Here is a 25,194-nt window from a genome sequence, read left to right as displayed (position 1 = left end):
AGAACGGCTGCCACCCGCTGGACGGCCAGATCCTGTGCAGGCCGTGTCACGTGACTCTGGTCCAGCGCACGTCACTGTGACGAGGACACGCCCACTGTGACGAGAACACGCCCACTGTGATGAGGACACGCCCACTTTGCCAGATACAACAATCGCTTCTTTTATTATCTTAATGCTTTCTTTCAACATTCCTCTGATTATATCAATGTACACTAGCGGTCAAAGTCTGGAATCTGTACGATTGTTTAATGTTATGGAAGCTGCATTTATTTGATCTAAAATAGGCCTACAGTGAAATATTATTACAATTTAAAAATATCTGTTTTCTATATGAATATCTTTTGACCATTACTGTATCAGACATATCAACTGTAGTCTTTTGCACTCTTTTTTTGTAATATGCACAACATGCAAAGCACCAAAGATATTTATTCAACAGCAGTAACACCAATATCCCATATTCATTGTTATTTCCATTGTAAAAGGAATATGACTCCAAATAAACGACTAATATATGCCATCTTGTGCTCATTGTGACTGTGATTATTTGCGCAAAATATTCAGTATTTGGTGTGTAATATTGATATGCTGTGACACATCGTGACATTTGCTTTGATGTCGCATAGTGACGGGCGCGCGCAGGGTTGCGGTGCTCGTCACCGAAGGTTCCTTCGCGCGCTCCCGCTCTGCACGCGCACGGCCGCGAGATCTTTTTCCTCGCACGAGCTCGCGGCGGATTTTACCTCACGGTCAGAGATTAAACGACGCAAAAGCGCATATGTGCATGAACGGGACACGGTCGACACAGGATGGTTCGGGAAACCAGACACCTCTGGGTGGGAAATTTACCCGAACATGTTCGTGAGGAGAAGATTGTGGAGCATTTTAAACGGTGAGTTACACAAGAAGCGGAGCTGCGCGCGCAGTGACGCGGCCTCGCGCGCACACAAACAGCCTCGGCGCTCGATGCCAGAAAATAAACGAATAAACGCCTATAAAACCGAGTTAAAACACCCGCAATGAGCCACAAACACGATTTAAAATATAAAAACAAACCGAAGCGATCTCTGATGAGCCGCCAGCCCGCTAACATGACCAAGTTAGGCAGTTAGCTGACCGCTTCACTAGTGACTACTAGTTAATGTTTTGCTGGTGGTTTAGTGGAATCGATCGTCTTTTTCACATAAATCGTCCGTTCTGCGTTCACGCCACAGTTACGCCTCACGAAAAGTCGCATAAAACGCGGTTTGAGTGTGAGAACCGCGAGTGTGTGTCCGTGTGCGGTGATTAGCTCGCTGCTAACAGGCTGAGCCGGTTTAACAGCGAAACCGATTCAGTCCGAGGGAACAGAAACAAGAGCGAGAACCTGATGTTAGCGTTTAACTTCATTCCGCGATAGTTCTGAAGTAAACTCAAAGTTTTACTGCATAAACATGTGAGTATGGTGTTTTGTTTGAGTGAGCTGAATTACTGTAATGTAGGAAATCGCTTTGCGTTCGTAGTCAAGTCACCTTTATTTATATAGCGCTATTAACAATATAGGTTGTTTCAAAGCAGCTTTACAGTGATAATGTGACAATAAAGTAACAGAGATTGTTTTGGCTTTACAGCAGCTCTAGAATAAAGTTATTGTCCAGCTTAAGTTAGTTTTGATTGATTCACTTCCGTTGCAAAGATCATTAGTTATTAACTTAGGGGCCGCTAACTCGACACCGCGCTAACAGAAAACCCTTAACGCGTTCCTGGACGTTCATTTGCACGTCAACAGTGTTTGGTGGCTCGAGAACTCAAACTTTGAAATAGTTTCCAAGGTAACGTTACGAGTTTTAAAAACGCAATTATCTCTGTGTAAACTTCAAAAACGTGAATCCATGAAAACGGTGACGGGTGTAGAGTGAATATGCGTCCAAGCGTAATGAAATTGGCTAACAAACAATCATTATGAAGGTGTCAGTTACAAAGTTTTTGTATTTTTGACTTTTCCATTTGTGTGTGTGTGGCCGACGCCGGTCACGTGACGCCTGGTTTACAGTGGCTCCTCTCTTTCAGGTATGGCCGGGTGGAGAGCGTCAAAGTCCTGCGCAAGCGCGGCTCCGAGGGCGGCGTGGCGGCCTTTGTGGATTTCGTCGACATCAAAAGTGCTCAGAAGGCGCACAACGCCGTTAACAAAATGGGGGACAGGGACCTTCGCACCGATTACAATGAGCCGGGTTCGGTGCCCAGCGCCGTGCGCGGTCTGGAGGACGCCGCGCCCGCTAGCGCTCACGGAAGGGAGGTTGCAGGGTTCTCGAGGAGCGCCGTGGGGCCGGTGTACGGGCCTCCGGTGACTCTCCACACCAGAGAGGGGCGCTATGAACGCAGACTAGACGGGTAAGTGGGACTACGGTGTCAGATACAGGGGTTGAGGTGGGGTTAAACACAATACTGATTCTCCGTTCTCTGAGGCCTGACTTCCTGCACACGGGATTATTAATCCTTGTCTATCATGTAAGAATGAGTGGATTAGATTGGTGTGTTCAAAATCAAAATGTGGGATTACTGTGTGAGCCATGAGCTGGATATCACCCACGTGGATATTACGAAGTCCGGCGGAGACGTAACGGGTGAGTTTGGATATTAGGCGTCCTCCAAATCTGGGATATTACGATTCCTCGGATGGCGCTGTGTGGAAGTATGTGCCGACGACGGATTAAACAAGATTTTTAACGAGGGAAGTAGAGATATCGCAAAACCTTTTTGTCAGTTGTCATTTGCCTTGCACGAGTATCCCATCACCCATCTGGTCATTGTGCTACTGTCTGTCATGGATGTGTATCACTGCCGTGGATTTAGGAGGAGCCGCCCGTCGCGTGTGGAGTAAGTGTGTCAGGGTTCATCATCTCATCCTCCGTGTCACCGCACGTCATTCGTTAGAGAGGGCCGCTAACGCTCGTCGCTCGCGCTGGGATGTTTCCGCCAAGCTTCGAAGACCAGAAGACGTGCCGGGAAGATTCCCGCTTCCCGATTGTTGGATCTAACCTCATGCTGGATGTATAGGTGTAGGCCGAACTGGATTACCTGATCTCGAGTGGATGTACGGGAGAAGAGTTCGCCAAGTCCCACCGCTGCCGTTCGGAGGAAGTAAATGCGCTGGAATTACGCACCGTTTGTTTTTTTGTGTGCGCCGTTCGGATTATTCCTCACCAGTGGAAAGCTATGTTTTTCCTCACAAGAAGATTGTTTCTTGTTTTTTTATTGATAAAGACTTTATTTGTTTTTCTTAAATATTATTTTTGTTAAACGCATCAAGACGGCGTACGGATAAGCGGCGCAGCCCTGATTGGATGAAGATCGCATAGTGGGATCCGATCCGCTTCTTTCGACCGCTTTCCGCCGTCGCTGTTTTTGGCTCACACACAATTCCTCCTATATTGTATTGGGAATAAGTAGGGTCAGTTACTGCTCTGAAAAGGTTGGTATTGCCCTGCCTTACGCCTCTCTGTGCTTTCTCTCTCTCTAACCTAGACACATAGTCTCTTAACCCCTGTTCTTTACTAACCCTAGAGCCTTGTGTTATTGTTAACCCTTTGATTTCCCCGCGGCGCTCAGAGCCAGATAGCCAGCATGGTCCATGAGTCGGATAGAAACACTGCATGATTGGTGTAGAAGTCCATTTCCAGCAGCGCTAGAGCCTCAGTGTAGCTCGGATTTAAACCGTGGCTCAACCAACCCGTTAGATTTATACGATGAGTTAGCTGTGTGAGAATGATCCAGCCGGAAGCTAAGTGTGTGTGTTCCTCTTTCTGTCGTGTCTCTTTCCTGTCTCTCTCACAGCAGCGGTTCTGACGGACGGGAGCGGGCGTACGAGCACAGTCCGTACGGACACCACGAGCGCAGCGGCTCCTTCGACCGGCCGCGCCACTACAACACGGACTATTACAGGGACCGCACCATGTTCGCTGGCTCCAGCCCGGCTGCTAGCGCTCTTAGCGGAGGCTTCGAGGCCACCGAGTCTCACTTTGAGCCTCGGATCCGTGACCCCTTCACCCTGTCTGGTTCCGCTCGCCGCGACCCGTACCGTGACGACAGGGGCCGGCGCGCGGACCGGACGTACCATCACCATCGGCGGAGCCGGTCGTCGCAGTCGTCGCAGTCGCGGCAGCCGTCGCCGCAGAGGAGCGCGGGACACACGCCTAAAGCCGCGCACTCGCCCAAGCGAGCGGCGGCGTCTCCGGGTCCGCGGTCTCGCTCGCGCAGCCCGTCCTCCAGCTCCGACTCCGCTAGCAGCACCAGCAGCACCGGCAGCGGCAGGTATGGTACCAGCGCTAGCTCCTACCTGTGTCACTTCATGTTTACCACATTTTGCAGTTGTTACAACCTCATTATCGGAATCCTGCCGCGTCAGAGGGCTTGGGTATCGTATGAATTTTAACGATTTTGATTCTTATCGATTCCTAATTTCGATTCCAATAAGATAAAAATAAACCTCAGACATCGTTCACATCTAGTGTTATTGCTAAAGCTGAAACTGCAGCTGAATATCATGAGCAGAAATCATCCGCTGAAGAACACTTACACAAGCAGCGTTTGCCTGAGGTTTAAACACACCATAGAAGAACAACTAGCCTAGCCCAACTAATACACACTTCCAGCATTATTACACACAATAAACACTCAGTCATTAAACAAGAACACATAAAACATTAGCGATCGCAACAAATAGACACAACTGAACAAAGATACGATTGAAATAAACCGTGTTTTAAGATTTTCAGGTACAGAAACTGCAATCAAATTGTGTGTAATCAGAATTTTTTTTTTTTATTACTTGCTTTTGTGTTTCGCCTCCCTCCGCCGTTTTACGCTGGCGCGAGAAGCGCGTATGTGACGAATCGCGTCAGAGAAACGTCAGTGCTCTATAATCGATTTCGGGCTATTACTGCGCCGATGCAGCATCGTCCGCATCGCGATGCAACGATTAATGCCAACACTGGATACTGTTTCAAACGGCCAACCCGTTCCATGTTTTCAGCTTTTCTGGGTTCCATTTTAATGGTTTAATTAATTTTTTTTGTAAATTTTTTACAATGAATATTATATTAAAAAAAAATCTCTTTTGGATTCTATGATTTATGAAATTAATACAAATTTAATATCAAAACATTAGTAATCAAATGGATGCATAACTAGGGTTTGTGGTCCGATGAATAAGGCTCTATGAAATTCATTTAATTTTTTCCAAAATTCTGTGTTTTCCGTTTAAATTTCTCAATTCCATTTGTAATGGTTTAATAAATTATCATCAAAGTTTGTCTAACCAATTGAATTGTTAAAATGTTAACAATATAGTAATTTAGTAAAATTTTAACAATTAAATGTTTTTATTTTTTTAACGGTCTAAACTTTTCTGGATTCTGTTTTAGGATTTAATGCAATATTATCAAAAACGCTGGTGACAAAATGAATGCATAAAACTAACAATTTAATTAATGGTTTACATTGTAATTTTTTTTTATTATGTTATTAATATCAATGTTATTATTATTACAAACATATAATTAGAAACCTTCCTTGTCTGGAAACGGTGTAAAATAGGACCCTATGAAATCCATTTAATCTTTTTCCAAATTGGTGTTTTCCATTTAAATTCTGGATTCCATTTTAATGGTTGAATTTAATTCGTTTTATTTTTATTGCGTAATCAATTGAATTCATAAAATGTAGTAAAATTTGAACAATTATTTTTATTTTTCAGAAATAATTAAAAATTTTCTGTTTATATTTCTGGATTCTGTGTTTTATGATTTAATACAAATGAATTATCAAAAGCAGTGGTAATAAAACGAATGCATAACTTCAATTTAATTTGTCCTTTAAAATGTAATCGAATCAAATGTGAACAATTCATTTTTTGCCAAACAATGTTAGTGTTAAAATTAAAACACAAATGAAACCTTGTGATGTGAAATGTAAATGTCTCTGGGTAACGGGGTTGTACCGGGCCGTTGGGATTAAGCGGTCAGGTTAGATCTAACTCAGAGTTGGCTGAAGATGATCACGTGAGCTTGATGAACACAGTCAGCACTCCCAGATGTGTAAAAACAGATCCAGAATTACTTATTCCTTCTAAAGGAACATCGTTGCATGACTCTAATGGTTGTCCAGTTGAGGACGATACGGACGTGTTTAACCCTCTGGTGCTTTCGCCTGTCACTCAAAGACGACCGAAATTCATTTTTTATTTCAATGAAATGAATGTACTATATTTTAGTTCGATAATGTTTTTTTATTTAATATTTTGTATTTTTAGGGGATTTTATGGTACTGAATTATATTTACGCAGTATTTATAATCTATTTATTCACTTTTTGAGAATTAAATTTCCAACTTAAGCTGTCGTATATCTTGAATAGATCACAGAGTCGACACTTAGCAGATTATTGCTGATGTGAATTTTTTTTAGTTACTGAATTTTGTTTATTATGAAAAATGTGCAAAAAAAACTATTACAATTTATTTATGAAATATATTATATATTTTCAAAAACAATGCTTCATTTCTGACAGCGAGGAGCACAAGTGTGACTATTGTTTACAGCACCATTAAACCTGTTCCAATCATGGTCATGATGTGTGTGTGTGTGTTCACACAGCAAGTGCCAAAAATTTTAAGTTTCGTAACATTCCAATGAAAAATGTTTTTTATTAATCTTTTGCTCAGAACTGACAGAAGAGCACCAGAGGCTACTCTCATGCTGTAATGATGTTGATGTGTATAGTGTCTCTAAGCACTGTGTGTGTGTGTGCCCTGGCAGCAGTGACTCGAACAGCAGCTCCAGTGAAGGCTCGCGAGCGCGCTCAGTGCAGTCCACGGCCACTCACGCTCCCCCCGCGCCGGCGCTCCCCATGGACTCCGACGAGCCGCGCAGGAGCTTCGGCATCCGCGTCCAGAACCTGCCCACGCGCTCCACAGGTCAGCCCCCCCCCCGCCGCCGGGTAACGGGTCTCTGATGTCCCCCAGTGTGTGTGTGTGTGTGTGTGTGTAAAGGCTTCGCTCAGAACACGCCACAGATGTTTTATAGCATGTTCAAATTGCCACTTTTTGAGGGTGAGCAGAAAGATGGAGAGACTCAAGAAGTGGCAGCATGTAGACAGCATCTCTGAATGTATGTGGAGCTGTCTTTAGTCATTGATTAGCATATTCTGTCTGCATAATCTATATATCGTGTTCCGGGGGCGGGGTTTATGCAAATTATAGGGTTAGTGATGTCACTAACCCGGGAGGAATGTAATGAAACTGTGTTGAATGGGTTTATACCAGTGGTCCTCAGGCCAAGACCCACTTTTTTAGGAATTGTTTATATATGCCTATTATAATAAATTTGTTTACACAAAGATTGTCGACACACATGTACTGTCCCCCTTCACTTAACATACACATAATACTGATGACTAAACAGTAGGCCTATGAGGTCCAGCTATTAAATATCAGCATGAGCACCTAATTTTGGGGTCATGGAAACAACAGTTACCATGGTGATACACAACGCTAACGAGAACTGTGGGTGTAACATGTAAACTGCTCCTGATGAATAATGATCATCCTGCATGCTAATCCTTCTCAGCGAACATATTTTACATTTGTTTCGTGATGTACTAATTTAAAACGTAACGACGTTGCATGCTCGTAGTTTCTTTTGTGTTTTATATATAGTAAAGCGATATACAGCGCACGCAATGAAGAGTTTTCGCTACTAGCGCAGTATAGCGGCTGACAGGAAAGCCCGTTCATCCCAGCGTAGACGTGCGCCACTGCTAGCGCCACTGCTAGCTCCTGTTGCGCTGGCTTCTCGTGATTCGCCTCTCGCGGCGTAGCTCTACACACACCTCTTGATCACGCGGACAAATGTTAGTGGACTTTATTTGTAATCGCGGCTTTGAAGGATTACGCAATCGCGATTAGAAGTTGGATGATTTGGCAGGCCTGATCTACACATTGCATCACACCTCCCTGTGTTTGACCCCCTCAGATACGAGTCTGAAGGACGGGCTGTTCCACGAGTTCAAGAAGTACGGGAAGGTGACGTCGGTGCAGATCCACGGCGCGCTGGAGGAGCGCTACGGCCTGGTGTTCTTCCGGCAGCAGGAGGACCAGGAGAAGGCCCTCAGCGTGTCCAAGGGCAAGCTGTTCTTCGGGATGCTGATCGAGGTCACGGCCTGGAACGGCCCCGAGACCGAGAGCGAGAACGAGTTCCGGCCCCTGGACGGCCGCATCGACGAGTTCCACCCCAAGGCCACGCGCACGCTGTTCATCGGGAACCTGGAGAAGACCACCAACTACCAGCAGCTGCTCGACGTCTTCCAGCGCTTCGGGGAGATCGTGGTACGCTAGGCTAGCCCCTGAGGCCTGGGTCAGGTCACGCGCTTTCGCCACGGTCCGTTTGACGTAGGGCGAATCCGTTAACGACAACGGCCGTCGGGACGCAGGATTCGATCGCTTCATCTCTGGACGACTAGCGTCTAGCGTCTGCTTCACGACATCACCATAAAAAGACTAGCATGTTTAAGTTTTGGTCCTCCATGAAGGGTTCCATCAGGAGTGTGTGTGTGTGTCAGCGAGCGAGTTTGTGTGTGTGCGAATGGGTTTGTGTGTGTCAGCGAGCGAGTTTCAGTGAGTGTGTGCGTATGTGTTTGTGTGTGTGAGTGAGTGTGTCAGCGAGCGAGTTTGTGTGTGTGCGTATGGGTTTGTGTGTGAGTGTCAGCGAGTGAGTGAGCGAGTGTGTGTGCGTATGTGTTTGTGTGAGTGTCAGCGAGTGAGTGTGTGAGTGAGCGAGTGTGTGTGCGTATGTGTTTGTGTGAGTGAGTGTGTCAGCGAGCGAGTTTGTGTGTGTGCGTATGGGTTTGTGTGTGAGTGTCAGCGAGTGAGTGTGTGAGTGAGCGAGAGCGAGTGTGTGTGCGTATGTGTTTGTGTGTGAGTGTCAGCGAGTGAGTGAGCGAGAGCGAGTGTGTGTGCGTATGTGTTTGTGTGAGTGAGTGTGTCAGCGAGCGAGTTTGTGTGTGTGCGTATGGGTTTGTGTGTGAGTGTCAGCGAGTGAGTGTGTGAGAGAGCGAGTGTGTGTGCGTATGGGTTTGTGTGTGATTGTCAGCGAGTGAGTGAGCGAGAGCGAGTGTGTGTGCGTATGGGTTTGTGAGTGTCAGCGAGCGAGTTTCAGTGAGTGTGTGCGTTTGTGTGTGTGAGTGAGCGAGAGTGATTGTGTGTATGTGCGTTTGTGTGTGTGTGTGTGTGAGACTGGTCGGGAAGCTACGTGTAGTCTGTCATGTTTCTTGTCCACGGGTCAAAATGGCGTAATCTGACACAGACTATCGTAACAGAACCGTCGTGTGATCTGACCCAGGCTTTGGGGTCGAGCGCCGAGATGTTTTGATGAGGCGATGCCTACAGTATTGAGCTCCGCCTCAGTCTGAATACGGGTCGCACTGTTCAGGGACGAGTCTCGCTTCTCCTGTAAACCCCCAGTGATCCTCATGCTAAACTGGGCTGTTCCCCGTTCATTACTGTTTTAGGGTTGAGTGTTTTCTGTAGAGCGGTGTAGTGTTAGCGGCCCCTAAGCTAATCACTGATGATCTCTGCAACCGGCGTGAATCAATCAAAACTAGCTTTAGCTGGACAATAACTTTATTCTAGAGCTGCTGTAAAGCCTAAACTATATCTATACAATCTATATTGTTAAAGCGCTGTATAAATGAAGACGGCTTAACTTTCTCCCAGTTTGATTCAGTCATTCTGGAGGTTCTGAGTGGATTTGAGCTTAAATCTGTTTAATATGGACATTTCTGCCGGTTTGAGAAGAGAAGTCAGATGCTGTTCACTGGTTCCAACAATCGAACAAACTCCAGACTTAATTGCTTTTGGTCATTATTGCAATCCTTTTTAAAATCATGGATTTTCTTGATTGATTTCAGGATATTGATATCAAGAGGGTGAATGGCATTCCCCAGTATGCATTTGTTCAATACTCCGATATTGCAAGTGTTTGTAAAGCCATTAAGAAGATGGATGGAGAGTATCTCGGCACCAACAGACTCAAGGTTTGTGCATGCGCTCATGGCAGATACTCGTACGCTTATATGTGGATGGTCCGTGACGTTTCTCTCTGTCCTGAGTGCAGCTTGGCTTTGGGAAGAGTATGCCCACAGCGTGTGTGTGGCTGGATGGCCTGACCTCCAACATCACAGAGCAGTATCTCACGCGCCACTTCTGTCGCTACGGGCCCGTCGTCAAGGTACGTTTGGACATGAACACTATAGGGTCATTCCAGGTCAAATCTGCCAATTTACGGAAACCTCGAAAACTTTGGATTTTGTTATTATTATTTTTCTGAAAAAGACAAATAAATAGTGATGAAACCCCAAATATTAAATGTCACAGATGTATATTTACTGAGCTTTGCAGAGGAGGGTCAAAATGATCATTTTCACCTGAGATTCGGAGCCAAATTATAGGGGTGTAATGCATCATTTTTATTTTTACAAAGAGATGTGTAGATAGATTATCTGTTGACTTAAGCAATCTTTGTTGCATTATATGCCACTCAGAGAGGTGTGTTGTATGCAATTATTTTGATAAAGGGATAATAAGATGCATTTCTAGTTTCAGTATTATTTGTTCTTCAGACAATCCTCTTTAAACACCATAAGTATCGGCTGTTTGAAGAGTGAACCACATTTGGTTTTTGACCATTGAAATGAGACATTGAAGATTTGAACATGGAGCCGCATTGGGATGCGCATATCTATGAGATTGAACCATATAGGACCTTAAAAAGGAAGATTGCAAAAGAAATGTTTAAGAATTATTATTAAGAATTATAACGATATTAATATATCTTTAATACTTTTAGAGTTACAGGCATGCACACTTTGGAAAAAGAATATGTATGGCTCTCAGACAGGTACATTGTTTGCAAATTATGTGGATAGAAAAAACTAGATACATTTCAACATTATTTGAACATAATTATACAGAACAAAGCATCAGCTGTGTGCAAAGTGACCCACATTTGGTTTTTAACCTCTGAAAATGTGTACAATTGACCGATTTACACATTGAGCTGCATTAAGATCTCCATATCTCTGACATTGAACCATCAAGGGCCTTTAAAATTAAGATACTAAAAGAAGAGTTTAAGAACCAGAATCTAAAAGGATATTAAGGTATCTTTAATACTTGAGTTACAGGCATGCAAACTTGAGGCAAAAAACACAAGAAGTGCTTTTTCCCATTTTTGGACTGTCACCGTTGGCATATAATGCAACAGAGATTACTAAAGTCAACAGATCTCACTAAATAGACCTACCAATCTCTGTGTAAAAATAAAATAATGATGCTGCCATCTTTCTAATGTCATTTAGAAATATTCTCCGAATCTCAGGTGAAAATTGTCATTTTGACCCTCTTCTACAAAACAGTGGATTACTCAGTCAAAATGCATTCATTACATTTAATATTTTGGCTTTCTTCATGTATTTCTTTCACCAGAAAAAAAGATTTGACACGGAATGACCCTATATTGATTTTCATATTGAGTTCATAAGTGTAGTTGTACTAACTATTGTCCTCTTTTCCAGGTTGTGTTTGATAGGTTAAAAGGAATGGCTCTTGTTCTGTACAACAACACTGATTTCGCCCAAGCAGCTGTTAGAGAAACCAAAGGATGGAAGATAGGAGGGAACAAAATTAAGGTGTGTGGACTGACTAGTGACTTTTGAACTTTCTATTCATCTATAAACTTTAAGAAGTAAAATGTATCACTGTTTCCTCAAAAAATCGGAAGCAGCTCAACTCTTTTCAACATTAATAATAGTCAGAAATGTTTCTTGAGCAGCAAATGAAGTAATGATGCTGAAAATTCAGCTTTGATCACAGGAATAAAGTACATTTTGCAGTTTATTTACATAAAAAAACAGTAATATTTGTGAAATATTACAATTTGAAATGGCTGTTTTCATAGACGTGCATCCATAGTGAGCAGAAGAGACTTCTTTTAAACTTTTGACCACCAGTATATGTACAGTTATATAATATAATGTAATGTGTTTGTTTCTTTTGTCCAGGTTGATTTTGCCAGTCAGGAGAGTCAAATGGCTTTCTATCGATCTATGCAGGCGTCAGGGCAGGACATCCGTGACTTTTATGATATTCCAGCAGAGAGGAGGTGAGTGCTGCCTCAAGTACAACTCCCTAGAAACTATAATTCCTGCCTGCAGTTTGCTTATCTTGAAGCACGTGGCTAATTATTGCCCAAATCTTGTTTCGTTTTGCCAGGGAAGAGCGGCGAACTCCTTATCATGAGTTTTCAGCTGAGCGGGCGTATTACGAAAATGTAAGGACTCCTGGCATTTACGCCGAAGACCCCCGTCGGGAATATCCTGGTCGCAGTCGCGATCGCTATGCAGAGTTAGATCATTACCAAGGAGAACACTACGATCCCCGCTACCACGAGGACCCACGGGAATACAGAGATTATCGAGACCCTTTTGAGGACATCAGGAAGTACAGCTATATCCAGCGGGAACGTGAACGGGAGCGTGAGCGATTTGAGGCCGACCGCGGCAGATGGAGCCCGTCTCATCAGCGGCGTCCCTTAACTCCCTCTGCCTCACCCTCTCCGTCTGAACGTGTTTCTCGAGAAGCGGAACGACGGGTGTATAGACACTCCTCTGAGAGATCTGGAAGCTGCAGCTCGCTGTCTCCACCTCCAGCTCAGTTTGAGAAGTCTGAGAAATCACCAGTGGATTACAAACCGGAAGGACTGGAGAGAGAAATAGAGCCGACCGAGGCAGAGCGCACAAGTGGAGCGGAGAACAAGAAACGTGGCAGACGCAAAGAAAAGGCTGACAGAGAGAAGGGAGAAAAAGCAAAGCAAAGGAGAGGGAAAGTACAGTCTCCCAGTGCACCTCATTCTGAAGCGGATAGAGAGCCTAGTCTGGATTTGGGTTCTGGGAAAGGAAAAGTTTCAGATGTGGAGAGTCAAGAAAGACAAAAGCATAAAGGGGACAAAGAACCCTCCCCAGTTGACCACGTAACTCGCCTTGAGCCTCAAAAGGGAGAGCGACTCGATCAGGGTAAAAGTGAGTCATTAGACCGGGATGGCAAAGGAAAGTCAAAGAAGCATTTAAAGTCTGACTCTGGTAGTGATGGCAAAGATTCCCTTTTAGATTCTGACAGACTTGCAGCGAGAAAGAGGCGTTTTGGCGATCCCAGTGGGAAAACTATAAGGCAGAAAAGGGGCCGTCTTGAAGATGATTCAGGTTCTGGAATTAGCCAACCTGCTGACTTTGCTACAAACACCGGATTTGCAAAAGAGACTGATATTGACGTGAAAGCAGAGAAAGAGGCTCAAAAAAGAGAACACCCCAAATCCAGGACTGGCCCTCATTATAGTCAAAGGGAAGAGCTGGATGGCACTATGAGAGTGACGTCTCAGGGTCCATCGCTACGACCAGGGGAATTATCTGAGGTGGATGTTCTGGACTCAAAATCGCATCCTGTGCCTAGACGATTTTCAATCGACGGAACCTCCGATAAGGACAGCAAAGTAAGGGACGAATATCTAGAAAATATTGACCTTTCTCAGAGTTACCGCAAACAGATGGAGCAAAACAGACGGCTTCGGCAGCAGCTGCAGACCCCTGATAAACAAGGAAAGGCAGATTCTCAGCAAGGTATAGATGCAGAAGATCTTGAGCATCGCAGCCTGGTGCATGAGGTTGGCAAGCCTCCGCAAGATGTAACCGATACCTCGCCTCCAAATAAGATCAAGAAACAAGAGTCCTTTGAGATGGAAATGAGCGCTAAGCGAGAAAGGATTTACCGAACAGGTCGCCAAAAGAGTGAAGACCCTGAGTGGAATAACACAAGTTCTCCGAGGTTTCAGCATGCACCGCTACTAAGAGAGGTAGAATATGCTGACCCTCCTACTCAAATGACTGTGAGAGAAGTAAAAGAACCATCAAAACCTGAAGATAATGTTCCATTAGATCTGGAGCTTGCTGGTAAACGGATGCACACCGTACAGATGTCAAAGATGAGTACATCTCTACCAGATGAGCAGCAAAGACGTTGGGAGAGTCGACTAAAGCAAGAGTTGTTGCCAGACTTTTCAAGGGGCCCTGAAAAAAGACGTCTCAATCGGAAGTACCTGGATTATGGACTTTGGCCCGATTTGGAGCCTGGTGAAGTGCGTTCTGACTCTGAAGAGGATCGTGAAAATAAATCCAACTCTCCTGCACCATCAACTTCTGTATCCTTCTCTGAAAGACATCGTCCAGACAGGTTGTCAGAGTCCAAGCTAACATCTGCCCTAGAGAGAAACAAATTCCGTTCTTTTGCAGATGATCAGACAATCACACCGGATACTAAAGCTTTGTTAGAGCGTGCAAAGTCTTTGTCCTCCTCAAGAGAAGACAACTGGTCTTTCCTTGATTATGATACACATTTTGCCAGTTTAAGGAGTAGAAAGGACACAGAAAAGGTAGAGTCAGCCCCACGACCAACTCCCTCATGGTACATGAAGAAGAAAAAAATTCGAAGCGAGTCTGACGACAAAGTGGAAGAAAGGAAAGAAGATCCAAAGCCAGAAGAACAGGAGAGACGAGAGTTGTTTGCGTCACGTTTTTTGCACAGTTCTATTTTTGAGCAGGATTCAAGGCGTCTCCAGCATCTGGAACGAAAGCATGAGGACCCTGAACATGGTGTTGGATATCTGTACCCTCAGCAAGGCCCAGCAGAAGGGCAGCCTGACCCAGAACCAGTTGTGCTTTTCCATAGCCGCTTTTTGGAGCTAACAAGGTTGCAGCAACAGAAGAATAAAGAACAAATCCCTCAAAATTCCAAGCATGAAGAAACTGTAGATACAACCAGAGGAAGTAAAACACCAGAGGAAGAACAAGCTCCACAGCAACAAATCGCTACTGAACCTAGTATCCATCCAGCTGAGAGTAAAACAATTAGCCCTGTTCAGGCTCCTCAGACTAGTCCTGTCCAAGCTCCTCAAATATCACCACCTGTTATAATAGCCATAGAATCCTTGCCATCAGTGGAAACAGAATGTGTTGATACTCCTGCCTATAATTTGTTTGATCCTTCCATGAAGGAGGAAGATAAAGAGCATGAACAGCCCTCAGCTCAGCCATTACAGCCTTTGCTAGAGCAACCCTCAGAACCTAATTGTTCAGAATGCCAAGAGTCAAAGATCCCAGTCGAGGAGATGGTATTGAAGACTAATGACTTTGAATGTGCTCCTGAAACCAAAAAAGTGGTTTCAGAACAGCTTTCAAGCAACGAAACACCACCCAGCATTTCACAACCAGAGACTGAGTCTCCAGTGAAGTTTCCAGAATCACCAAGTCCCCTCTCACAAATCTCTTCTGAGCCACATGAAAAGGAACCTGAGCCACCTGTTACAGAAGCGGAATCTATCAATACAGGTGATCAGAAAGTTGCTGATAATTATCCAGTTGAGGAAGCTGTGTCTCCCCCTCCAAAGTCAAGAAATAAAAAGACTAAAACCTCACCTAGCACACCAGTAACTACAACTCTGCCTGCTACCCCGGACAAACAGAGCACCCGCAAAAGTGAGCGCATTGACAAAGAAAAACTGAAACGCTCATCTTCTCCAAGAGGAGAGGCATCCAAGGCAGTGCCCGATTCAAAGTCATTAAGTAAGTCCCCTGTGCACAGCATAGAAATGGAGCAAGGTGCAGAGCAAAATTCACAGCCAGTTAGGGCAAGGCGTAGGAATGTGCGTTCTGTTTATGCTACACCAATTGAAGATGAAACTGCTCTGCAACCTGGCAAAGACGCTGAATCACCTCGTGTAAGGAAGCGTGTAGACAGAGATGTGGGTTCTGATGTAGAGACTGTTGTTGCACCGCCACCGACCTCAAGACGGGGGCGCCCCCCCAAGAATCGACGCCAAGCTGATGATGTACCAGCAGGAAAATCTGAACGGTCAAAATCAACTGAGTCTAAGGAGTTGGATGCCAGTGAGACGAGCAGTGAGGGGGTTCCTAAAGTAGGTAAAGGCAAATGTTCACCTCACACGCAAAAAGGAGTAAGTCCAGTGAATGTATCAGCATCTGGAATTGGAAAAAAGGGAGACAAAATGGAGAAAATATCAGAAAGCTCCAAAGTCATCACTGAAGAAAACTCTCTTGTTCTTAAAAACCTTACAATTCGGCTTGATGTGACCGAGGTGAAGGCAATGCTTCAGACTAGTGAAGATGAACCTGGAACTGAGGATTCTCCCAAAAAGAGCTCACCTGGAGTGTCTTCAAAAGATGAGGTAATAGAATCTAAATTTGAAAGTGATGCAATGGATGAAGTTAATAGTGAAGGGGAGGCATTGCCTGCTGCAATAAAAGCCATTGACTCAGATGTATCTTTGCTGTCTCGAGAGCTGGAACTTGAGCAAGCTGTTGAGAATATTGCAAAGCTGACAGAAGATGCATCTCCTCCTCCTCCTCCTCAGTTTAAAAGTAACTTGACAAAGGCACAACGTTCATTACCTGAAGAACCAGAGCGTGACTCCGAAGAAGAAAAGCCTGCGATTCCATCTAGTGAAACAGAGCTTGCTGCTGCTATAGATTCCATTACAGCAGAGGAAACATCTAGTACCCTGCCACAAGAACAAATCATTAACTCTGTTGCCGATTCAAATGCTGATGTACAGACACTTGCACCTAGTTCAAAAGTATCTGAAACTTGTGTTGGTACAGCAGATGTTCAGGAGGAGACTGTAACCTCTCCTAGAAAAGGGTTTAAAGGCAGAGCAAAAGCTTCAAAGAAGGGCAAAGGCCAAAAGGGTGCTGGAAGCAAAAAAGAACCATTCAAGGATGTAGTTTTGGATGCTGAAAACATCCCTGTTAAGTCACTGGAGTCCATACCTGCAGAACTTACAACTGTCAAAGAAAGATCACCCACAAGTACAGCTGTAGTCATTACTTCCTCTTCTAAGCAAGTTGTAACTTTAACAGCGCCTAATGCAGACGTTCCAAACGAACCAGAGTTGCCTCTTAAAGCTGAGATGGATATCCCAAAATCTTCACCTGCTCCCAGCAGAAGCCCAACGTCACCTTACTCATACAAAAACACGTCCCCCTCACTCTCTCCAACAAGAACCTGCCTCAAGAATTTGTCCTCATACCCAAGCAGGCTTTCTGTTTCCCCTACAGAGCGTTTCAATCCGCCGAAAGAAGCTGGGGTCCTCTCCCCTCCACAGACCCCTTTAGAGAGCCCAACATTACCCTCAGACACCAATGTTCATGACTCCAACTCGAGTGATTTGCGTAAAATCCTCACAAAGCCTAGAACTGGCCCAGTGTTGGACATTGCCGCTACATCTGGGAATCTGCATCCTCATTCTGCAAGGGAAAGTGACATTACACCAGATGTGGTAACCAGCAAAAGTGCTCATCAAGATAACAGGCAACCCTCTGTTTCAGCCCAACCTGTAGTTCGACAGCCTGCCTCTATTCCATCCCCAGAAACAAAGCAGATCTTTAGTGAGAAGTCGGTTATTTCAGTTATTGCTTCCACTCCTACCTCTGTCATCAGTCGAGTTTGCAATCCCCCTGACTCTGAGGAGAAGTCAAATGCTCCCATTGGAAATCCCTTTCTCGACAAACAACCTCCAAAACAGATTTACCAGCCAAGCTTGGAGGAAAGCAGTACGTACCATGGTCCACCAGTCGGTGAGGAAGGTGGAAATGCTGGTCGTTATATTGTGGAGAGTACATCGCTGAGCACAGGTTCCAGCACAGGGCTGAGAGTTCAGACGTCAGAAGGTGTGGTGGTGCTGAGTCATTCTGGCCAGAAAATGGAGGGGCCACATCGCATAAGTGCCAAAATCAGCCAGATCCCACCAGCCAGTGCTGTGGACATAGAGTCCCAGCAGCTGGTGTCCATGCCCCAGATCAAGCAGGAACCCTACAGTGCCTCCCAAACACCATCTTCGAAATGCCCACTCCCTTCAGATCATGGGCATTCAATAAAACCACAACTAAATGTCTCCGCAATTAAACAAGAGTCTGCACTGGACAAATTAGAGTCCTCTTACGCCCCAGTTCAAAGTGGAGTTGTTAAATTATTGCAACAAACGCCTGGCACATCGGTCATGAGTTACCATCATACAATTATGAAGCACCCCAAAAAGGTAGATGAGTCCCTCAGTGTGGATGGCGTGAAACCCGCCTGGGTCCCAACTATTAGTCCTGCTAAAAGTCCTCATCTTCCCCCAGCAGCAGGCAATCATGTCGGGTTCATAGCTGGCACACAGACAGATCGAACTCCCTCGCTTATTCAACCTAAGCAGGAGCCGCGATCTCCCCGGAAATCTGGACACCCTCATTCTCCTTTTGCCAAAGTGTCGTCTCCTATTGGCTCCTCATCTCCGAAAGGTGTCTCTATGGTCCTTTCCTCTGGATTACCCTCTCTGTCCCCATATGTGTCCACTGTCCACCACTCTGAACAGTCTGTGATCATGCCCCCACATAACGCTCACAGCAACATTGGACGAATGTCGCCACACCGCGTGGGCCCGATAGGGCACCTTACTCCGGGCGAGGTACGAGTGAACACTCCTCCTCTCTCTATGATGAACTATGCCATTCACTCTGAGAGCCTCACCTCCTCTTGGCCACCTGGCCAGCAGAGACCCATATCTCCCCAGGCCGTAGGGAACAGGGAAATGGTCCTCAAGGTTAACACAGCCAATGCAAGAAGCCATGATGGAGAAGAAGAAGCAAGGCGTTTCCATACAGCTCTCGGAAGACCAGCTGCTCAACTGAAACCAGAATCCATACCAGCAGAATATCGTGGAGCTCTCCCTAGTGGTTTACCCATCGATCGATTCAACATGTCACCGAGAGACATGCGAGTACTCATTCACCACCAGCAGAGCGATCGTCCCACTGCGGAACTACACCAGGTCCCCGAGAACATGCCGAGATCTTCAACTCCTACCAGCATGGCGGCATCTCTCTCACCTCGGCCACACTTGTTAGCAAAGGGAGTGTCTGAGAAGGACCCCTCGAAAACATCCGAGCTGAGGAGGGCACAGACACCTCCCAGTAAGGAGGGAATGATGGCGATCCGTAGTGCAATGCCTCCGATGGCTTCTCCTCAGAGAGTTCAGCTGATGACACCAGGAGCTGGGACGTCCTTTCCTGAATATTCCAACATGTATACAAACCTACGGCCCACCCACGCTCAGTATGCTGATAATTCTCCAATGGGGATTAACCAGTCCACCCACAGCATCCCACCGTCACAGGTAAGTTTGAGTATGCAACAGTTTTTAAGTTTACTAGCTTTTAGAGCTGTGCAAATTACATTTGTCCCTTTCGTTTTAAACCAAGGGAGTTCAAGAGCCAGAGTCAAGTCAGCCTCAATCTGAAGCTAAAGCGGAGTTGGTTGGACATCAGCCTGTGAACATGGTGCAACTTCTGACGGTGAGTTTATTTTCACTATCCCCCATCAAAATAATCAGTTTTTACTTTTAGTAGTGTGTTTTTATTTTTTGCTATAAATTTTTACTTGTTGTACAATGTTAATCATTAAATGCAAACTGGTTTGTAGTTTTCAACATTCATACTGATGCCTCATTAGTTTTGAAACCATTTATTTCAGGGTTCGTAGAAGGTGCTTAAAGTGCTTGATTTTCACTGGTTTTCTGTCAGAGCGGTGTCGTGTTAGCGGCCCCTAAGTTAACTACTAATGATCTTTGCAACGGACGTCAATCAATCAAAACTGACTTTAGCTGGACAGTAACTTTATTCTAGAGCTGCTGTAAAGCCAAACAATCTCTGTTACTTTAATTTCCTATTATCACTGTAAAGCAGCTTTGAAACAGTTCATATTGTTAAAAGCGCTATATAATTGAAGGTGACTTGACTTGACGTACTTGAATTTGACTTTTTGAAATTTAAGTCCTGGAAAACCCTTAAAAACAAGCACTTTTCAAGTACCTCTTCATAAATATGTCTGAACTATTTAAATACAATATATATGATTTTTTTTTTTTTTTTTTTTTAAACACAACCTTTTCGCACAAAATGAACACTGCAGCCGTCTGATAAACCCCCATCAGACCTTTTCTCGATACGAAGTACGCCAACATTATAATATAAAATATTATTTATTAATCAATAATAGCCATTATAAACTTTGTGTTTGATATATCTGTAATTTAACTTACAACTTATTTAATTATAAGGTATCCAAAATACAAGTTTTAGAAATCAAAGTTTAAAAACTTTGATAAGTGCGATCTCTGATTGTAGTCCTTGAAAACCCAAAAAAGTAATGCTTAAAGTCCTGGAATTTCTTTTAACAGTATCTGTACAAACCCTGTTATTTCTATTGCACTTCTCACAGTACACATTGTTACAAAGCATCTTTACAGGAAATTCTATTTGAATCAATCCGTATTGTTGATTTTTGTACAGTGACCAGGGAAAGTATTTGATTCATCATATTGAAAATATCAAGTCAGGTGTCCTAGCAGAGTAACTACAGGAGCAGTCCTTCACATTATTGCACACCGAGTCTGAAATTTTCGTATGCATTTTTTCGTATTAGTCATTCGGTGGCTTTGAATTGTCAAAACGCCTCTCGAAATGCTTGCTACGGATGTGAAAAATGTAGAAAATCTAACCCAATACGATTTTTGTTGTGTAAGCGTGATTGACACAACGTGAGGTCGTAGTTATTTTTTAACGTGCGAAAATTCAGCCTCCGTGTGCAATGACACACACACATCAACATCGTCCACTAACACATCAACATCGTCCACACACATCAACATCGTCCACTAACACATCAACATCGTCCACTAACACATCAACATCGTCCACTAACACATCAACATCGTCCACTAACACATCAACATCGTCCACACACACATCAACATCGTCCACACACACATCAACATCGTCCACACACACATCAACATCGTCCACACACACATCAACATCGTCCACACACACATCAACATCGTCCACACACACATCAACATCGTCCACACACACATCAACATCGTCCACACACACATCAACATCGTCCACACACACATCAACATCGTCCACACACACATCAACATCGTCCACACACACATCAACATCGTCCACACACACATCAACATCGTCCACACACACATCAGCATCGTCCACACACACATCAGCATCGTCCACACACACATCAGCATCGTCCACTAACACATCAACATCGTCCACACACACATCAACATCGTCCACACACACATCAACATCGTCCACACACACATCAACATCGTCCACACACACATCAACATCGTCCACACACACATCAACATAGTCCACACACACATCAACATCGTCCACTAACACATCAACATCGTCCACACACACATCAACATCGTCCACACACACATCAACATCGTCCACTAACACATCAGCATCGTCCACTAACACATCAACATCGTCCACACACACATCAGCATCGTCCACACACACATCAGCATCGTCCACACACACATCAGCATCGTCCACACACACATCAGCATCGTCCACACACATCAGCATCGTCCACTAACACATCAACATCGTCCACTAACACATCAACATCGTCCACTAACACATCAACATCGTCCACTAACACATCAACATCGTCCACACACACATCAACATCGTCCACACACACATCAGCATCGTCCACACACACATCAGCATCGTCCACACACACATCAGCATCGTCCACACACACATCAGCATCGTCCACACACACATCAGCATCGTCCACACACACATCAGCATCGTCCACACACACATCAACATCGTCCACTAACACATCAACATCGTCCACTAACACATCAACATCGTCCACACACACATCAACATCGTCCACACACACATCAACATCGTCCACACACACATCAACATCGTCCACACACACATCAACATCGTCCACACACACATCAACATCGTCCACACACACATCAACATCGTCCACACACACATCAACATCGTCCACACACACATCAACATCGTCCACACACACATCAACATCGTCCACACACACATCAACATCGTCCACACACACATCAACATCGTCCACACACACATCAACATCGTCCACACACACATCAACATCGTCCACACACACATCAACATCGTCCACACACACATCAACATCGTCCACACACACAGCAACATCGTCCACACACACAGCAACATCGTCCACACACACAGCAACATCGTCCACACACACAGCAACATCGTCCACACACACAGCAACATCGTCCACACACACATCAACATCGTCCACACACACATCAACATCGTCCACACACACATCAACATCGTCCACACACACATCAACATCGTCCACACACAAATCAACATCGTCCACACACACATCAACATCGTCCACACACACATCAACATCGTCCACACACACATCAACATCGTCCACTAACACATCAACATCCTCCACTAACACATCAACATCGTCCACACACACATCAACATCGTCCACACACACATCAACATCGTCCACACACACATCAACATCGTCCACACACACATCAACATCGTCCACTAACACATCAACATCGTCCACTAACACATCAACATCGTCCACACACACATCAACATCGTCCACTAACACATCAACATCGTCCACACACACATCAACATCGTCCACACACACATCAACATCGTCCACTAACACATCAACATCGTCCACACACACATCAACATCGTCCACACACACATCAACATCGTCCACACACACATCAACATCGTCCACTAACACATCAACATCGTCCACACACACATCAACATCGTCCACACACACATCAACATCGTCCACACACACATCAACATCGTCCACACACACATCAACATCGTCCACACACACATCAACATCGTCCACACACACATCAACATCGTCCACACACACATCAACATCGTCCTCTAACCACAAACGGACACAATTCTTTGGCTTCATTTTCAACCCTCTGTGTAGTGAGAATGCAACCGTAGACTAGACCCTTGCGATGTAGTGTTTTATAAACTCTGTTGTCGTACAGAAATACCCCATTGTGTGGCAAGGCCTGCTGGCGCTGAAGAACGACACCGCCGCGGTGCAGCTGCACTTCCTGTGTGGAAACAAGGCCCTGGGCCTGCGGTCGCTGCCTCTGCCGGAGAGCGGCGGGATCCTGCGCATCGTGCAGCGGATGAGGCTGGAGGCGCAGCAGCTCGAGGGCGTCGCGCGCAGGATGACGGTACGCCAGCTTCATTTATACAGCGCTTTTTACAGCACAGAGTGTTTCAGAGCAGCTTTACAGAGATAACAAGTTTGTTTCCAGAAGAAAATCTCGCCACAGTACATTTACAACATTACACTAAAGACAGATGGAGAAAAGCAGAACAAGTGTGAGCTGGAGAAACTCTTGTGAGATGATGTGTGTTGTGTTGTCAGGGGGAGAGTGATTTCTGCCTGCTGTTGGCCATGCCGTGTGGCGTCAACCAGGACGACGTGCTGAACCAGACGCAGGCGCTCAAATCTGCCTTCATCAATTACCTGCAGGCCAAACTAGCGGCGGGGATCATCAACGTGCCCAACCCCGGCTCCAATCAGGTGCGTGCCTTCTCCTGCAGCGAAGCGGATGCTCAGGTGTTGTCTTCATTAAAATGAAAATTAGCCCATGATTTACTCTCCCTCAAGCCATCCTAGGAGTATATGACACTCTACTTTCAGACGAACACAATCAGAGTTATATTAAAAAAATGTCCTGGCTCTTCCAAGCTTTATTATGGCAGCGAATGGCTGTTTCTGTTTAGATGTCCATAGATGCACTTTTATGATTGACAGATGCACTTTTATGATGGATATATGCACTTTTCTGATGGACAGATGCACTTTTATGATGGATAGATGCACTTTTATCATGGACAGATGCACTTTTATCATGGACAGATGCACTTTTATGATGGACAGATGCACTTTTATGATGGACAGATGCACTTTTATGATGGACAGATGCACTTTTATGATGGACAGATGCACTTTTATGATGGATAGATGCACTTTTATGATGGATAGATGCACTTTTATGATGGATAGATGCACTTTTATGATGGACAGATGCACTTTTATGATGGATAGATGCACTTTTATGATGGATAGATGCACTTTTATGATGGACAGATGCACTTTTATGATGGACAGATGCACTTTTATGATGGATAGATGCACTTTTATGATGGATAGATGCACTTTTATGATGGACAGATGCACTTTTATGGACTTCAAAACAGAAACAGCCATTCACTGCCATTTTTTATATAACTCCTATTCATCTGAAAGTAGAATGTCATCCTAGCTGTATGAGTAAATCATGGGGTAGATGTAATTTGTGTGTGAACTCTCCCTGTAAAGCGCTGTTTTTTCGTCCCTGCGCAGCCGGCGTATGTGCTGCAGATCTTCCCGCCGTGTGAGTTCTCTGAGAGTCACCTGTCCCGCCTGGCCCCGGACCTGCTGAGCCAGATCTCCAGCATCTCCCCGCACCTGATGATCGTCATCACCTCTGTGTGAACACACACACACACACACACACACACTCTCATCCCGGACCTGCTGAGCCAGATCTCCAGCATCTCCTGATCGTGATCACACACACTCATCGTCATCACCTCTGTGTGATCACACACACTCTGCCCTGATCATATTTATTCATCAACTGCAGTTTTGTTCATGGAAACTGGGCGAAAAAAGAAAAAAAATCACAGAGCGACAAGTGACATTTTCTTCATTTGTTGATTTTGAGTCTATTTTTTGAAGAGCGAATCATAGAAGTTATTGTAACATAAATATGTGTTTTTAACTGGTCATGTGGTCCCCGTAGAGGATTGAACATTGGGATCGTCTCCGACGGCAAACCGACAGGATCATGGAGTTTCAGGTTTGCCGGACTGTAAATATTTTAAATATTTAAAACCCTGGCGAGAGGAAAGGAGCCCGGAAGAGTCGGCCTTACCTTCGGGATCTGGAGGAGGGGGAGAAGTGCAGAACCAGAACGCTTTTGTGTTGTAAATACTCGAGACTTTGGGGCTGGAAAAGCTCTTCGCTGGGTTTGTTGCGGGCACTTCAAATTTTCTTACTCAAATAAAAAAA

General features: G+C 44.8%; 2 protein-coding genes across 7 annotated transcripts in view; both read left to right on the top strand.

Annotated features, from left to right (window-relative positions):
- Window positions 1-364, top strand: part of fblim1 (filamin binding LIM protein 1) — a 21,862-nt gene extending 21,498 nt beyond the window's left edge. Inside the window, exon 7 of the mRNA XM_056237944.1 lies at window positions 1-364. This exon is cut by the window's left edge and continues 34 nt beyond it. Coding sequence (XP_056093919.1) covers window positions 1-80 — 80 coding nt within the window. The 3' untranslated portion in view covers window positions 81-364.
- Window positions 365-685: 321 nt separating this feature from the next.
- si:ch1073-335m2.2 (msx2-interacting protein) lies at window positions 686-25,124 on the top strand. Of its 6 annotated transcripts, none has more exons than XM_056237956.1 (14): window positions 686-892; window positions 2,050-2,370; window positions 3,817-4,290; window positions 6,797-6,951; window positions 8,009-8,361; window positions 9,942-10,067; window positions 10,148-10,261; window positions 11,607-11,720; window positions 12,093-12,193; window positions 12,304-19,312; window positions 19,398-19,490; window positions 23,108-23,302; window positions 23,500-23,658; window positions 24,484-25,124. In XM_056237956.1, the coding sequence occupies exons 1-14, from the start codon at window positions 810-812 to the stop codon at window positions 24,613-24,615; spliced, it is 9,429 nt and encodes a 3,142-aa protein (XP_056093931.1). In that variant the 5' UTR covers window positions 686-809; the 3' UTR covers window positions 24,616-25,124. The 6 variants fall into 6 exon arrangements, with proteins under 6 accessions (XP_056093931.1, XP_056093929.1, XP_056093930.1 ...); XM_056237954.1 differs by having other exon boundaries at window positions 6,794-6,951; XM_056237955.1 differs by having other exon boundaries at window positions 3,814-4,290.
- Window positions 25,125-25,194: the final 70 nt, after the last annotated feature.

The sequence above is a fragment of the Rhinichthys klamathensis genome, unplaced genomic scaffold (genome assembly GCF_029890125.1).
Source record: "Rhinichthys klamathensis goyatoka isolate OS25496 unplaced genomic scaffold, OSU_Roscu_1.1 h1tg000504l_1, whole genome shotgun sequence".
In the NCBI taxonomy this organism is placed as follows: Eukaryota; Metazoa; Chordata; class Actinopteri; order Cypriniformes; family Leuciscidae; genus Rhinichthys; species Rhinichthys klamathensis.
This window is presented reverse-complemented; position numbering and strand designations above follow the sequence as displayed.

What these genes read in the sequence shown, in the direction of transcription:
- si:ch1073-335m2.2 (XM_056237953.1), top strand. Translation starts at nt 810, where the DNA reads ATGGTTCGGGAAACCAGACACCTCTGGGTGGGAAATTTACCCGAACAT. An exon ending in TCGGCACCAACAGACTCAAG is followed by an intron (nt 10,068 to 10,147) that starts GTTTGTGCATGC and finishes TCCTGAGTGCAG; the next exon opens with CTTGGCTTTGGGAAGAGTAT. An exon ending in GCTACGGGCCCGTCGTCAAG is followed by an intron (nt 10,262 to 11,606) that starts GTACGTTTGGAC and finishes CCTCTTTTCCAG; the next exon opens with GTTGTGTTTGATAGGTTAAA.